Source organism: Alosa sapidissima, chromosome 4 (genome assembly GCF_018492685.1).
Source record: "Alosa sapidissima isolate fAloSap1 chromosome 4, fAloSap1.pri, whole genome shotgun sequence".
NCBI lineage: Eukaryota > Metazoa > Chordata > Actinopteri > Clupeiformes > Clupeidae > Alosa > Alosa sapidissima.
In genome coordinates, this window is record NC_055960.1 from 16,000,489 (window position 1) to 16,015,488 (window position 15,000).

The following is a 15,000-nucleotide window of genomic DNA, read 5'->3' on the forward strand; positions in this document are numbered from 1 at the left end:
CCTCTACTTTTCCATCGCTCCACCCTTCCATCTGTCCATTTCTCCATCCGTTGCCTGCAGCCTGTCTGGGAGTCCAACTCAGCAGCTGCCTCCAGGCCATATCCATTTCTCAGCCACGGCCCAATGCGGCAGTGCATTTTCCCAAAGCATTGTTGTCCGTGTGTGTGTGTGTGTGTGTGTGTGTGTGTGTGTGTGTGTGTGTGTGTGTGTGTGTGTGTGTGTGAGTGTGAGAATTGTTCTAGTATTTAATGATGGTCATTGTACCATGACACTTTTGGGAGATGGCCCCCATGTTCCAGAGTGAGAGTTGCTGCCTACCCGTCTGCCGTGGGTCTGAGTGAATGGGAGTGGGGTGTAGTAGGAGTGAGGAGTCTCTGTGGGCCTTATTAGGTCAGGCTGGTTGGAAGTGTGTTGCTCCTGTGGTGATGCAAATAAGAGGTGTGTGAGAGAAGGAAAGCCATGCCTCATCAACCTGTCATGTGTTGATGTCATATGGTGATAACTGCTAGGGTTTAGATTGGAAAAAGACACAACTCTACATACAGATTTTTACCCCCTCCATCAGAAAATAGATTTATAAACATTTATAAAATCTTCCTTTTTCAAGACACCCAAAAGAAAATATCCTTTGGATAGGCATGGCAGTGTTTTGTTCTTAACATATTGCCAGGACATTATGTCCTTATGCTCTGCCATTCCTGGCAACTTTTTGGGAAAGGGCAGTGTGTGCATTTTTGGATGATATTATTACCACATACAGTGTGTATCTGCTTACAGTGCAGTCCTTTCATTTTCTGCACACAAAGTGGAGGGTCTTTGAATTAGCTTTGAGAAAAGTGACATACCCAAACTTCTCTTCTCTCCTCTTCTCTTCTCCTCTTTTCTCCTTTCTTCTCCTCTATTCTCTTCTTCCGGCCTACTCGTTCAACTACTGAGTGCTTGTATCCCACTCGCATGCATATGCTTGTGTAGATGAGCTAAACTTTCTCCCCCCCCCCTCCCTCTGAACAGTTCTTTTAGTTTGGGAGGCCTCATGAATAAATGAAGTAAACAGTCTGATGTTTACTGCCACCGACACTGCCAAATGCTCCCAATTTATGACCTGCTTTCCCGAGGCTGGTACAGACTTAAAAAAAAAAGAGTTTAAAATAGCCTCTTGCTTAGATCCTTACAGCCACCACCTCTTAATATAAGAGAACCAGCCGTGTTTTGAAGCTCAGAGAGGGGGACTTGTGATGACTCGGTGTGGGTCTCACACTAGTGCCCGGTTTCTCTGCTCCACCTCTACTGACCAAACATAGCCAGTGGAGCGAGAGTGGACTGGATTGTCTGGAGGATGTGTGTCAGAGGACCTGCTGATTTTTAGCCACGCTTGACCTTTTCCTCACCAGGGGATCTGTGCCATTTCTCAGTGGGTCATCTGCCCTTTCTGAAGCCACATAACAAGAGCCTGAAGGGATGGAGCAGGACGTTTGGTTTCACGCTGTTCTCTCTCTCTCTCCCCTCTCCTCTCCCTGTCTATCTCCTCTCCCTGGCTCTTGTCCTCCTTCATTTCTCTCTCTCTCCCCTTCTCTCTTTCTCTCTCTCTCTCTCTGCTCTGCAGGTGCAGCAGCTGATGAGGGCTGCTCGGAGTGGGACCAAGGATGGGCTGGAGAAGACCAAAATAGCCGTCATGAGGAGGGTCTCCTTCCTGCACCACCGGAAAGACCACTTGGGTGAGTGTGGGAGTTACGAGGGAAGTCTCCAGTGTCTCGTGTGTGTGTGTGTGTGTGTGTGTGTGGGGGGGGGGTGCAAATGATACAGAAGGCCTGAGGGCAGAGAGGTCCACTGGCACCATCTACTTGTGTGAATCTGTGTTTTTTTTAATGGGAGGCACTTCTCACAGCTCCTCTAATACCCCTCTGCTTGAAGAGCAAAGGACTTCAAGGAAGAGAAAATAAAGCCGTCCAGATGATGTAAGATATAAGAAATGAAACAGGGGGCCGTGCGTGCGTGCGTGTGTGTGTGTGTGTGTGTGTGTGTGTGTGTGGGGGGTGGGGTTGGGGGGGTGGGGTTGGGGGGGGGGGGGGATGCGCTGGGATCAAGTCAAGCTGGCGTGCTCTGATTATCAGTGGCCATTGTGGCTGACGCGAGGGCTTTTGATGTGCGGGAGAGACGGGCGGAAAATTCCCCATGACTGTCTCCTGTTCCCATAATGCCATTCAGCACAAAGGGGACGGGATTAGCCTCTGCTAATGGAGACGCCCGGCCTCAGGCGGCGAGACACAGATAACCGACGGAGAATGGAAAACTTCTCCAACAATCCCGCAGAGGTTAAAAGGCCATAACAGAAACTCTTATGTTTAGGTTGATGTTGTTGTTGTTTAGAAACTCTTATGTTTAGGTTGATGTTGTTGTTGTTTAGAAACTCTTATGTTTAGGTTGATGTTGTTGTTGTTGTTTAGGTTGATGTTGTTGTTGATATTGATGTTTGTGTTGATGATGCTTTTGTTGTTGTTTTTATGTATTATTCATTGTCATCTTGCTGGAAATTTTCAATTGAAGCACCTATGTGCACAAACTTGTTTGATTTTTTTTTTTTTCTTGAGTGGGTGCTTTTGTGATCTGGCAGAGGAAGTTGTTTGAATGTCTCTCTCTGTGTCTATCTCAGTGTGTGTGTGTGTGTGTGTATGTGTGTGTATGTGTGTGTGTGTGTGTGTGTGTGTGTGTGTGTGTGATTACCAGACTTTGCTGTTTTTGTAGAAGTGCTATGTTTCAATGAATTTTTCAAGCCCTTCAAGGCTTTTCTTGTTAGGGTGGGATATATACCTATTCGGTTTGTTCTGTTCCACTGTAGCTGTGGACAGAAGAAAATATATAGTGCTTCATTCTCTCTCTCTCTCTCTCTCTCACTCACTCTCTTTCTCTCTCTGTGTGTAGAGGATGCCGAAGATGATGCAGGGTACTTGGATGTGACCGTGTCAGAGGCAAAGCATCCTCCTCCACAACTGGGTCCTATGCCAGATGGACTAAACAGCCACCAGGTTTGTGTATGTGTGTGTGTGTGTGTGTGTGTGTGTGTGTGTGTGTGTGTGTGTGTGTGTGTGTGTGTGTGTGTGTGTGTGTGTGAGGGGATGAAGACAGTGTTTACTCTGAGGGAAAGTAATAGGCAAAAGGCAGAGAATGGAGGGGAGGAGTGGGAGGGTAGAGATAGCGCTTGTTGTTGGCAGTGGAAAAAAAGTGACACAGAGAGATAGAGGGAGAGGAGAGTCTGACATTTGCCTCATGTTGTCAATGCAATGGTACAGTCAGAGCGAGCAAGTTTGTTCTCCTCATACATAATTTAATACACATAGACACATCCATGCTCAAACACATGGACACGGGCACACATACACACATACACACACACACACTCACACTCACTCACACACAGACACACACACACTCACACACACACACACTCACACTCACTCACACTCACTCACACACAGACACACACACACTCACACACACACACACACTCACACACACACACACACTCACACACACACACACACTCACACACACAGACACACACACACAGACACACACACACACACACACACACACACACACACACAGACACACACACACACACACACACTCACACACACACACACACTCACACACACAGACACACACACACAGACTCACACACACACAGACTCACACACACACAGACACACACACCCACTCACACACACACACTCACACACACACACACTCACACACACACACACTCACACACACACACACACACTCACACTCACATACACATTCTCTCTTCTATCTTTCTCTCCCTCTCTTTTCCTCACACACATGTACCCACGTACTGTACTCTAAGAAACCGCAAAAGTCAATATTTTCTGCTCTCTCCCCACGTCCACCACCCCGCCCTTTAAACTCCCCTATCCTCTCTCAGCCACCCAGACAATTGGCCAGAATGGATGAGTGTGTCCTTAATTACCCAGGCTCCCTTGTTGCACCCCCCCCCCCCCCCTTGGTGTTGCGGTGTCTCCATTGGACCCTCTAATTGCCTGCTTTCCTTCTCCCCTCAGATCGTTCGCCGCCACATCCTTGGCTCAATCGTCCAGAGCGAGAGAAGCTACCTGGAGTCCCTGAAGAGAATCCTTCAGGTGAGTCCGACCGTCTCCACAGCCCCGCTTCTCGTTTCCCCCTTTCTTAGCCTCCTCCCTCCCCTGCCCCCTTGTCTCCTCCACTCGTCTCCTCGCCGGGGCGAGACGCAGCGCTTTCAGCCTCACAGAATCCGGGCCTCCTGGGGAGTCTTAGCCGGCCCCGAATTAAGCGTGGCGCCATAGAGGGACAAGCAGCCCAGCTGGGTCTCAGCGAAGCCACATTAGGGTCTGGATACATCTCACTAGCCACGGTGAATGGAGGAGTGCTGTTCATTAGCCCATTCAGAGAAAAAGACATCAGGTAAAATTTGCGTGATATTGTTAGGTGCTTTGGGTCCATAATAGTTCTAAATTGCCCTTGTTCTATGATCCTATGGGAGGAAATAGTCTAGGCGCCTTTTGCACAAAATACACTATTATGTTTGTCAGAACGTCCTCATACAAACTGTGTATATGCACATGCTTTGCGATACTACAACTACAACAGCTACAATAAGAAGAACTAGTCCCATCTATTGAATGAGCTCAGCTCAGTCCGATAAAACCTTTATTAGTATAAGTATAAGTATAAGTATACTGTTTTGATCCCGTGAGGGAAATTTGGTCTCTGCATTCATCCCAATCCGTGAATTAGTGAAACATACACAACACACAGTGAGGTGAAGCACACACTAACCCAGAGCAGTGAGCTGCCTGTTACAATGGCGCTCGGGAAGCAGTGAGGGGTTAGGTGCCTTGCTCAAGGGCACTTCAGCCGTGGATGTGGGCATGGGAGAGTAGTGCTCAACCACTTCCCCCACCCACATTTTTTTCGACTGGGTACAAGCCTGAAGCCCTAACCAGTAGGCCACGGCTGCCCCTAATGAGTGTCATGCCCAAGGATAGACATTACATGCAATTAACCTGAGATATTCCTGTTTTTCTTTTTTTATAACACAGATGGCTGTAAATCTTTGTGTTAGTTCTGAAACAAAGTTTTTTTTCATGGCAGATGCATACGTTTTCAACACTAGAAAATATTTCCATTTCTTCTCTCTTTCTCATTTCTTCATTTCTTCCCTCTTTCTTGGGGCATCTGGAGATTCAATTTCTTTCTTATTCACAGAGACTTGTGCGTTTGTGCGTGTGTGTGCGTGTGTGCGTGTGCACGTGTGTGCGCGCGTGTGTGTGTGTGTGCAAGCAAGGCGAGAAAGCAGAGACCATATTACACTTGCATTCCTCACTCAAAGCCAATGACCAAGAAAAAAAATCAATGGCCAACATGAAGGAAAAAAGATCACACACACACACACACACACACAAACACACGTACCCACACACACGTACACACACACACACACACACACACGTACGTATTATAGAGTACTGTATATTGGTCCACAGCACCGTATAGATTTCATCATGACCACCTAGGGGCAGACGTGCGATGGGGGTTGCAGTAACTCAGAGTGCCATGCTGAAGATGGATTCCGAGGATGGCTTGTTCTTGATGAAAGATTCCATAACTCTGGAAGCGATAAGAATGCACGTGTGTCTGGCTAGAACAATTCCCACAGTAGCACAGCTGATGGAAGCCTTTAACTGGTGATACAGTGCCCTTATATAAAGAGAGAGGAGAGATGAGGTCCTCTTAAGAGCAGTCTCTCATGTCTGAATCAGTAAAAGGCTTTAAAGACTCGGACATTTGATTTTCTCGCTGCTCCTTTGAACGCAGTCCAAATGGGTTATGTCTTATATTTTTTAGTTATTTAAGTGACCGAGCATTTAAAAGTGCCATGACCTTAACTGTCAATGTGTGGGGGTGTGTGTGCGGTAATACTTGCTGAAAAATGTCTGAATACAAAAAGCACACAAACTCATTTGTCTGAAAGGAATCCTTATAGGTTTTGGAAATGCCACCCTCACTAAAGCCAGTCCTGACGGAAACTAACTGAAAGGCCACCTCTGAAACAAGGTTTCATTTTTAATCACCCTGACACCAGTTAGGTAGACTGACGTAGCCTGACGTAGAGTGAGTCTGATACTGCTCTATTGGGACGTAATTATGATTTTCAACCGATACAGTGGGGGGAATGCCTCTGCACTCAATCGGATAGACCTAACCAATCAGAGCAACGAAATAACTTACCGTGAGATGTAGGAAGAACAAACGAACCATCCTTCTTCTCCACAAATGCCTTAACATTGTTTTCTGGTCTTTTGTAAAAGTTATTGTGCCGTCAATATCTCCTACAACACTCATTAGCGAAATCTAAGAGATACGTGGTAGGCTATTAGGAAAAAACTGATAGCCTATATCCCCTCCGTTTTTAAAAATAATTCTGTTAAATAACACTGATATGCTACAAACATGGGAAAGGCTGTCGCAAATCCCTCAAACAGGTGATCAATCAGAGATTTCAAACGGACTAGGGAACAACATGTCACCTTGATGAAAGTGAAACCATGAGTTTTCCCACATCTCAACTTTGGCCAAAGGTTTCAGAAATAATAATTTTCAGTGATAAAACCTCAAATAATATGCATTTTCCATATGGGGTCTTAGAAGCCATCTGTCTCCTTCTAGCCACAGTGTTTTTGTTGCAAACATAATCAACCTAAGCATGCTCAGATGATGTGATAGATGAGGCGCTGTTGCTCACCTGTCCATCATCGTAAAGCCCGATTTGATTGGTCCGCCAGATTTTGGGTGAGCACAGTTGCTCCACAACGGAGCAATGCCAGACCGAATTTCCCGACCTCAAATGTTGTGGGCGGGACTAAGTTCGGCTGGCGCCCAGGCTACCAGCCAGTTAGATATATTATAAACTAATGTTAGCTTCATTTTGTGTTTAATGTCCATTAGTTCTGCTTATTATACGGTGTTCCAGAAAGTTCCACAAACATGAGTAGACTTTCCCAACGTTCAGAGGTCCGATAATTCTGCATAATGACTGCTGCAAAAAACTGTATGACTGCTGCCAATAGCCCTTTTTACACAGAGATCACGCAAAATTTGCGGGAAGAGGAGACGTCTTTTTGCCGCATCGTGTTTCTAAAAACGAAGTAAAAAAAATTGCCGGCCTGCTGATCTGTTCACATGATCCGGCCTTTTGGGGAGCCAGGAGGCAGGACTAGTTAGCAAATTAAAACGTGACTTGCAGCAGGGGGCGTGTAGAGTGCTAGTCGTAGCCTAGGCCTTATTATGCGCGGGCCTTCAGATGCAGCAGGTGTGTGATTTTCAAAACCATGGCGGGAGAACCGACTGCACTTTGGTTAGCTGCTGCGCACATTTTTCGTACCCTACAAATGCAAGTGAAGTTGCTTTGCATCATAGTGCAGTACTATGTGTCGATGCTTAGAATGTCGGATTCTGTAAATGGGCTTATCGGAAAATGTAAAAGGGCTTAATGGCAACGGGTTTTGTGCTTCTGATTTAAGTCTTTCATATTATTTTGTGGGGGGTCCATTCACTTGACTTAAAGGTTCTAAAGGTACTAGTCCGACACATTTTTTTCTCCAGTTGAGCAGTTCACTCCGCATGGTCCTGTATGGCTGTTCATTGTTTGTGTCTGGGACTGTGAATGGGAAACAAGGTTAATGGCTCATGCCGTAATCAATTGCTTCAGGAGCAAAGAAAGAAGGGTGTCACTTCATCGAGAGTTGAGATCAAATATTAACAACGTACCACTAGAAAGTCACAATGTTGACCTTTAGGAGCGGTCTCATCCTTGCATCTTCTATCTCCAATGATCTCCTCTCCTCTCCCATCTCTTCTCCTCTCCTCTCTTCTCCTCTCTTCTCTTCTCCTCTCCTCTCCTCTCCTCTCCTCTCCCCTTCTCCAGGAGTACCAGCGGCCCCTACTGGAGGCCGAGCCCCGCATCCTGAGCCCGCGCAAGATCCGGCCCATCTTCTACCGCGTGCGCGAGATCACCCAGTGCCACTCCATGTTCCAGATCGCCCTGGCCTCCCGCGTGGCAGATTGGGACGCCTGCGAGAAGATTGGTGACCTCTTCGTTGCTTCAGTGAGTGCCAGATAATCCTATTACAGGCCATCGTGTAATGGAGTGTGCCTTTAGTCGTCTCTGTGTGTTTGTGTGTGTTGTGTGTGTGTGTGTGTGTGTGTGTGTGTGTGTGTGTGTGTGTGTGTGTGTGTGTGTGTGTGTGTGTGTGTGTGTGTGTGTGTGTGTGTGTGTGTGTGTGTGAGAGAGAGTGAGTGTGTGTTTTCTTTGTGTTTGAGATTGATTGTATGAATATGGAACATGTGCCTGTGTGTTTGGGTATATACAGTATACTATACAGTATATATCATGCGCTTTTACATGGCATCATTTGGCCATCGGTAGGTGTGAATGTGTGAGTGAATGGATGAACTAAGAGGCATAAATCTGTAAAGCACTTTGGAGAATATTTGCCATACAAATTAAGTCCGTTTACCATTTACCATTATGTGTATGTGCATATGTCTGTGTCTCAACTTGTGGGTCTGTATTAATTGTGTCTGTAATTGCATCATGTTTCCTTGCGCTCATGTTTGTGTCAGTACCATTGATTGAGTTATTAATTGACCAACACTTTTGTTTGAACCATCTGTGGTACCCAAAGGAAGCACGCTGGTGCTTTTTTAAAACTCAGATGTGGAGTCTATTACGGCCATGATGGATTCCCCCGTGTGCCTGCAAATAAAGCCGGCACTCCCGGTGTGAGTGTGGCTCTGTCGGCAGCTCTAATGGGCTAATGAATGAGTGTGGTGTGATGACCCTTGGTGCGGTGATCATCCATAAGGCCTGCTCATTATTTACTGATTAAAAGAAAAGGCCCAGGCGTGTAAACCCCCCCACACCACTGGCCCTCCACCCCACCCTTCTGTGTCTGTGTGTCGGGGATGACTCCATTGATCTCAAACACTTAGACCCCCTGCAGCGCGAGGGATTGGAGAATGAGAAGATGAACATGCCTGCATGAGTTTATGTGTGCACTCACACACGCACACATACACACACACACATACACATAGACACACACACAGACACTCACACTCACACACACACTCACACACACACACACACACACACTCACTCATACACACACACACACACACACACACACACACACACACACACACACACACAGCTTTAAATAAGAACATACATTCTCTGAGCTCCATGAACATATTTACTCTCACACCCACTCTCTTCTTCCACACGTGTGCCCACGTTGTTATTTGCAATCGATTTCCTTTGCGCATTTAGTTAATGATTATCCGAGATGGATGGCTCTCTTCTGCATATGTGCGCAGAACAGTGAAAAGATCTGTGTACGTATTGAATGTGGATCTCGATGGAGGTATGTGGAGGTGATTGTGTAATTTCTGTGTGGAGTGTTTGCATTGATAAGGATGTTAGTGTATTGAGCACTGTCATCGACACGATACAGTGTATGTGTGTGTGAGTGTGTGTGTGTGTGTGTGTAGGGGAGTGTGTGTATGAGTGTACTGAGTTAGAGGAGGACAGGCAGACCTACGTGCCTGCTTGTGAACATGCATGAGATGAAGACAGAGAGCCTCTTAGCAAGCATTAGTGTCTGAGAGTGTGTGTAAGGGTCAGCATGAGTGTGCATTTAAGTGTGTGAGAGTGTGCATATGATGGATAGTGTGTGTTTGCTGGTGTACGTATGTGAACACAGGAATGCGTTTTTGTGTGTGTGTTTTGGCTGTGTGTATTTGTGTTCATGAGGGATGGGTAGATACGACCAGAAGCCCATGGGCTACTCGTTAATTTCCTCCCCGCCTGCTCACTCTCCAGCACCCCCAACACACACACACACACACACCAGTGCTGCCGTCAGCAACTCTGCTTGTGCTTAATCAAAGCTGAATGAATGGATGCGTGCCATACTCCCTGCCCTCAGTAGGCTCCTATATAATGGATTGTGGAGTGTTTTGGTCTCCACTCCCCCAATGGTAAACAGATCAGATCTCCATAAGTGCCTGACTGAAATTATCATCCCCCTTCCCATCAAGGTGCCTCTTTTTTCAAGAGTGCATGGACTCCCAGAGGGGTGTGTGTGTGTGTGTGTGTGGGTGGTGGTGGGGTAGTCAGGTTGAACCAGTAGGAATGAACCGGGGCTTCGTAGTACAAAACAAGAGAGAGCCCCCTGCACATATCAGAATGCCAGCATCTCTGAAAAGGTTTTATGGGGGATTTTCTGCCAGCTTTCTGGGGCTACTGCCTATCAATCTATCTCACAGCGGGTGAGATATTTGTAATGCAGTCTACGGCTAATGTCTTATCACGCTGTGGTATGTCATATCTGCTGGGTCCATTGTTTCACAGGATTATTTTGCTCGAGGAAAGATGGGTTGAATGTGATGCATACCTGAAAAGCATTTTTTACTGAGCTTCCTTTTGTCGCACAACCAGCCCTAAAATGGTGATGGATGTGGAATGAAAATAGAGAAGCATTGTTTCAGGGCAAAAACACTCTTTCCCTCCTCCTGGCTTTTTTGTTTTGTCTTAAAGTGTTTGCCCTTCCTCTAAACACAACTTTATTTCTATTTAAATGTACTTTTAGCTGCCTCTTTGTCAGTTTTATTAGATTTTATTGTTATTTTATTCAGTATTTTCCCATAAGTCTCCTTTTTATCCTTCTTTGTTTTCTTTTAACTATGGTCATTTTTGCCCATCTTGCCTTGACTACACCCAAATGAATACTCTGGACATCGCTGTAATTTTCAGTCACTTTCTGAATAGAAATCAGATTGATTGATGACCCATCCTGTTTCCCCAGTTCTCCAAGTCCATGGTGGTGGACGTGTACAGTGACTATGTGAACAACTTCACCAATGCCATGGCTCTCATCAAGAAGGCCTGCATGTCCAAACCGGCCTTTCTAGAGTTCCTGAAGGTGAGCGGTCTCCTCTCTTCATAAACACCAACATGGAAATGTTTTTCAATGCCTGGGGGCTTCTCTCTCAACCCTTCAATTGAACTCATGAATGTTTGTTTATTTATTTTGTTTGTTTATTTTATTTATTTCTAGTCATAAAACATCATCATAAAAGACATAGTCATAAGATGAAGATTTTTTTCAGCTCACTAGCAAATTTCATCACCAAAGTAGGACACTCTTTTGAACTGTGAGAAACTTTTCGCTGACAGCTAGGGTCTTTGTTGTTAAAAAGGTTCTTCATGAAACCATCGGCAAGACTCTCTTTAAAAAAATGTGATTGATCATCCCACTGACAGGATACCTTTTAAAAATAGTAATTTACTGTAGATTATTCCTCATGTGTGTACTTACGAGCAACCCATTATTTATGACCGCCACTAACATAGCTAGCATAGTGGTCATATACAGTATGTTTAGTCAGTTTTTTTTTCTTCTTCAGTAATTTTGTGTCAATGATTCCCGGGACACTGAAAGACCGAGCTGCATGAAACTTGGTGGGCATGTAGCCCCACAAGGATGACACAGAACAATTGATTTCCGTTTTAATCCGTCGCAAGCACACACACACACAGGCACATAAACATACCCTCCCCTCCCCACACACACACTCACAAGCAAACACACACAAAGATGCACACATTTACACAGAAGCAAACACACACACATACACACACTCATTTACATACACAAAAGACATACACATCTAGTTAATTTTAGGCTCCGGCAGCCTCCAAAGGTATTTGCAAGGCTTTATTTTCAGTGGCTTGACTTAACTTGGTACTTGGCGCTTAACTTTTCAGCCTAAAGTAATAGAACCCCCATGAATGTAAGATGCCTCCTAAATTTCACTCCGTCCTTATAGGATTTATTATTAGAGTTCAATTTTTGTGGGGCAGGACCAATTGCAAATGAGCGCACAAAGAAAAAGGTACATTTGTGAAATGAAAAACGGTGTTGGTCCTCACCATGCTTCTGTGTGACCACTATGAAATTGATGTAGTCTGAGGCTATCTACTTTGTGTGTTCTGTGGTTTTGCCCCGAGGATAGGAGCAGAATTGCATGAGAGGATTGCAGTTGAGTCGTCAGAGTCTTAGAATCTCAAAACTTCCTGCGGAATGACAATTAAAAACTTTAGCGTATTGAAAGGTGCATTTGACCTGGGTTTGTGTTTAATTACTTCCGCCCACTCAGTGGAACACACACTCTGTTTTCTTTTCCTCTTTTCTCACTTACACACAGCCCTTGCCCACCTACACACACACACACACACACACACACACACGCTTTTCCAATGTCGGCCAAGTTCCGAGGGCACTGCATTGGGAATCGATACAGTAATACTAACCCTCACCCACACTCTCACTCGTTTCCATACCACTCAAAGATCTTCTCCTCCCTCAGGGTGCAGAGATCTGTCTCTCTCTCTCTCTCTCCCAGTCTCTTTCTGTTCATCTAATTGGACAAACTTCCTCTCTGTGGTGCTACAGTTTTCCTCCCCCTATTTGAATCTTTCTAATCTTTCTCTCATCTCTTTCCTCCTTCCTCTCTCTCTCTCTCTCTCTCTCTCTCTCTCTCTCTCTCTCTCTCTCTCTCTCTCTCTTTCTTTCTCGCTCCTTGCCTCCTGTAGAGAAAACAGGCCTCCAGCACTGACCGCATCACCCTGTACGGCCTGATGGTGAAGCCCATTCAGCGCTTCCCCCAGTTCATCCTCCTGCTCCAGGTCAGTCTCTGCTCCGCCAACAAACCCTGTTACCCCAGCTACACCACCACCACCACCACCACCCACCACCACCCACCATCCCCAAGCAATGCCACACACGCCTGTGCTCAACAACCCATGTGATGAGTCTTTTTTGTTTACTGTGTGGACATTGGCTACAGGAAGAGACTGAATTGCTAAACTGAATGCATGCTCAAACTTCTTACTGTGTCTTTACTGTAGGTATGGTCTGTCTAACACAAAAGCAACGGTTGAATGAATACTGTGTCCTTCACGACTCACTATTTGTCATGCATTGCTGTCAAATATCTCACAGGTTAAGGTTTTGTGTCCAGGTTAAGGGTTAGACACATTTGGGTATGTGTACATTTGAAATGCGTGGCTCTATTTGATTAAGTACGTCTTTCACACAGTCCTTTAGTATTATGTGTCTTAGGATTTCATCGTCAGCCTTGGGCGGGCTATTGTTGGACCATCCATTCAGGGCTCCGTTTCATAGTGTCTGGAGTCCTTGTTAACCACAAATGGCCCCTGAGCTGCACACCATGGTTTTGACCTTTGGACTAGCTCAGTTGAAGTAGCATTGGAAAGATGGTGGCTATAGATTACCAAGGATCTTCCATGGAAGGCTCCAGGTGGTAGTATTGCAGCAGGTTTTGAATTAAAGTTATAGTCCTATAGTCTATGTCCTCCCTGATGCTGTAAAACTGTAAATGTTGTGAAAACTCAAATGTTCAAAGCAGGATGATGCCATTTTTTAACTTTCTCAGCTTTTGACTACTGTTTTTGTCCATTATTAACACGTATAAATAAGAGTTCAGCCAAAGTCAACAACAGTCGTCAGAAGCTGTGAAAAGTCTGCAATCTGTGAAAAGTCTGCAATCTGTTGCATCATGTTGCCTTGGTGACATGAATTTTCTCAAAATTTTTGTTTCTTTGCAGTGCACATGCTTTAACTTATTGTTTCATGTCTTTTTTTTTGACGGTTGTATATTACTGAGAACTCCTACTGTATGGTCCAAACAAAGTCTCTCTCTCTCTCTCTCTCTCTCTCTCTCTCTCTCTCTCTCTGTTTCTCTCTCATGAATCACTTATGAATAATGGACAAGCCAGTTGACAGAACAGAAACAACTCACTCCCTTCCCTGACAAAAAACAACAACAACAGCAACAGCATGCTACTTTGGGCTGAAGTATTCTCCCACAGAGCAGCTCTGGCCAGAGAAAAATCGGTGATTTGCCAATGGCTATAAAGGCCTGCCATGTAAAGTGGACTGCCCAGTGCCACCAGCTGAAGAGCAATTGTTACCTCAGACTTCCCATGCTGCCATTGAAAAAGTGTCAACATAAGGCCCGCTAATAAGACTAGCTTAGGGGCTAGCAGTGCCCACTGAGAGGGTCTCGACCCTCAAGAGACAACAAGAGTATGTTTCTTCCACATGGATCAACATTGCCGTATACATCACTGCTGCAGGTATAAAATCAGACAGGAAACTGACTTTTGGCAAAGGAGCTCCACACATGACTGTGGCCCACATGGATCTGAGCTTGAAGAGTGAAAGGAAAAATGTCAGGGGCTTGCTGGCTGCTGCTGGTGAAGTGTGTGTGTGTGTGTGTGTGTGTGTGTGTGTGTGTTTCTTCTTCTCCTCCTCCAAGAAGGGCTGGTCTTTCTTCACAGCTGGTGTGGTGGTGTGTAAGAAAAGAGTATTCAGGTGGTCCTGCTCATTTCATACCTCAGTGGACATCGATTATCCATGAACTCTTACAGATAACGTATAAATGTTACTTTTTTTTCTGCGCCGTGCCAGCAGTGGAAAAGTGCCTACCCAATCATTTATCACAGGAGCCTAATTCATAATAGCGAAAAAGGGCTGTGAGGTTCATGCTTAGACATGCTATCATAGAGGCACTCATTCCCTCGTTTTTTCTCACTAAGTGACTTTCCACCTCTCTGGTGCTCTGCTTTCTGCTCTCTATCTCTTTCTCTCTCTCTCTCTCTCTCTCTCTCTCTCTCTCTCTCACACACACGCGCGCACACATACACACACCGGCACACACACATAGGCACACACATAGGCACACACACAGGCACACACACAGGCACACACTGATGTAAGGGTTTTTCAAAGCCTATGAGAGATGTTCCAGTACCAATGTTGTCATGGCCCTGTGCCTTGTGATAAGCACTTTCCT

The 15,000-nt window shown here is 45.5% G+C and overlaps 1 protein-coding gene across 5 annotated transcripts in view; it reads left to right on the plus strand.

Annotated features, from left to right (window-relative positions):
• Positions 1-15,000, plus strand: part of arhgef10la (Rho guanine nucleotide exchange factor (GEF) 10-like a) — a 143,656-nt gene that overhangs the window by 29,483 nt on the left and 99,173 nt on the right. For all 5 annotated transcript variants that reach the window (XM_042090703.1, XM_042090706.1, XM_042090705.1 and 2 more), the window contains 6 exons: positions 1,604-1,715; positions 2,920-3,023; positions 4,080-4,157; positions 7,982-8,161; positions 10,926-11,042; positions 12,716-12,808. In XM_042090703.1, coding sequence (XP_041946637.1) covers positions 1,604-1,715; positions 2,920-3,023; positions 4,080-4,157; positions 7,982-8,161; positions 10,926-11,042; positions 12,716-12,808 — 684 coding nt within the window. The remainder of the gene's footprint in view (positions 1-1,603; positions 1,716-2,919; positions 3,024-4,079; positions 4,158-7,981; positions 8,162-10,925; positions 11,043-12,715; positions 12,809-15,000) is intronic.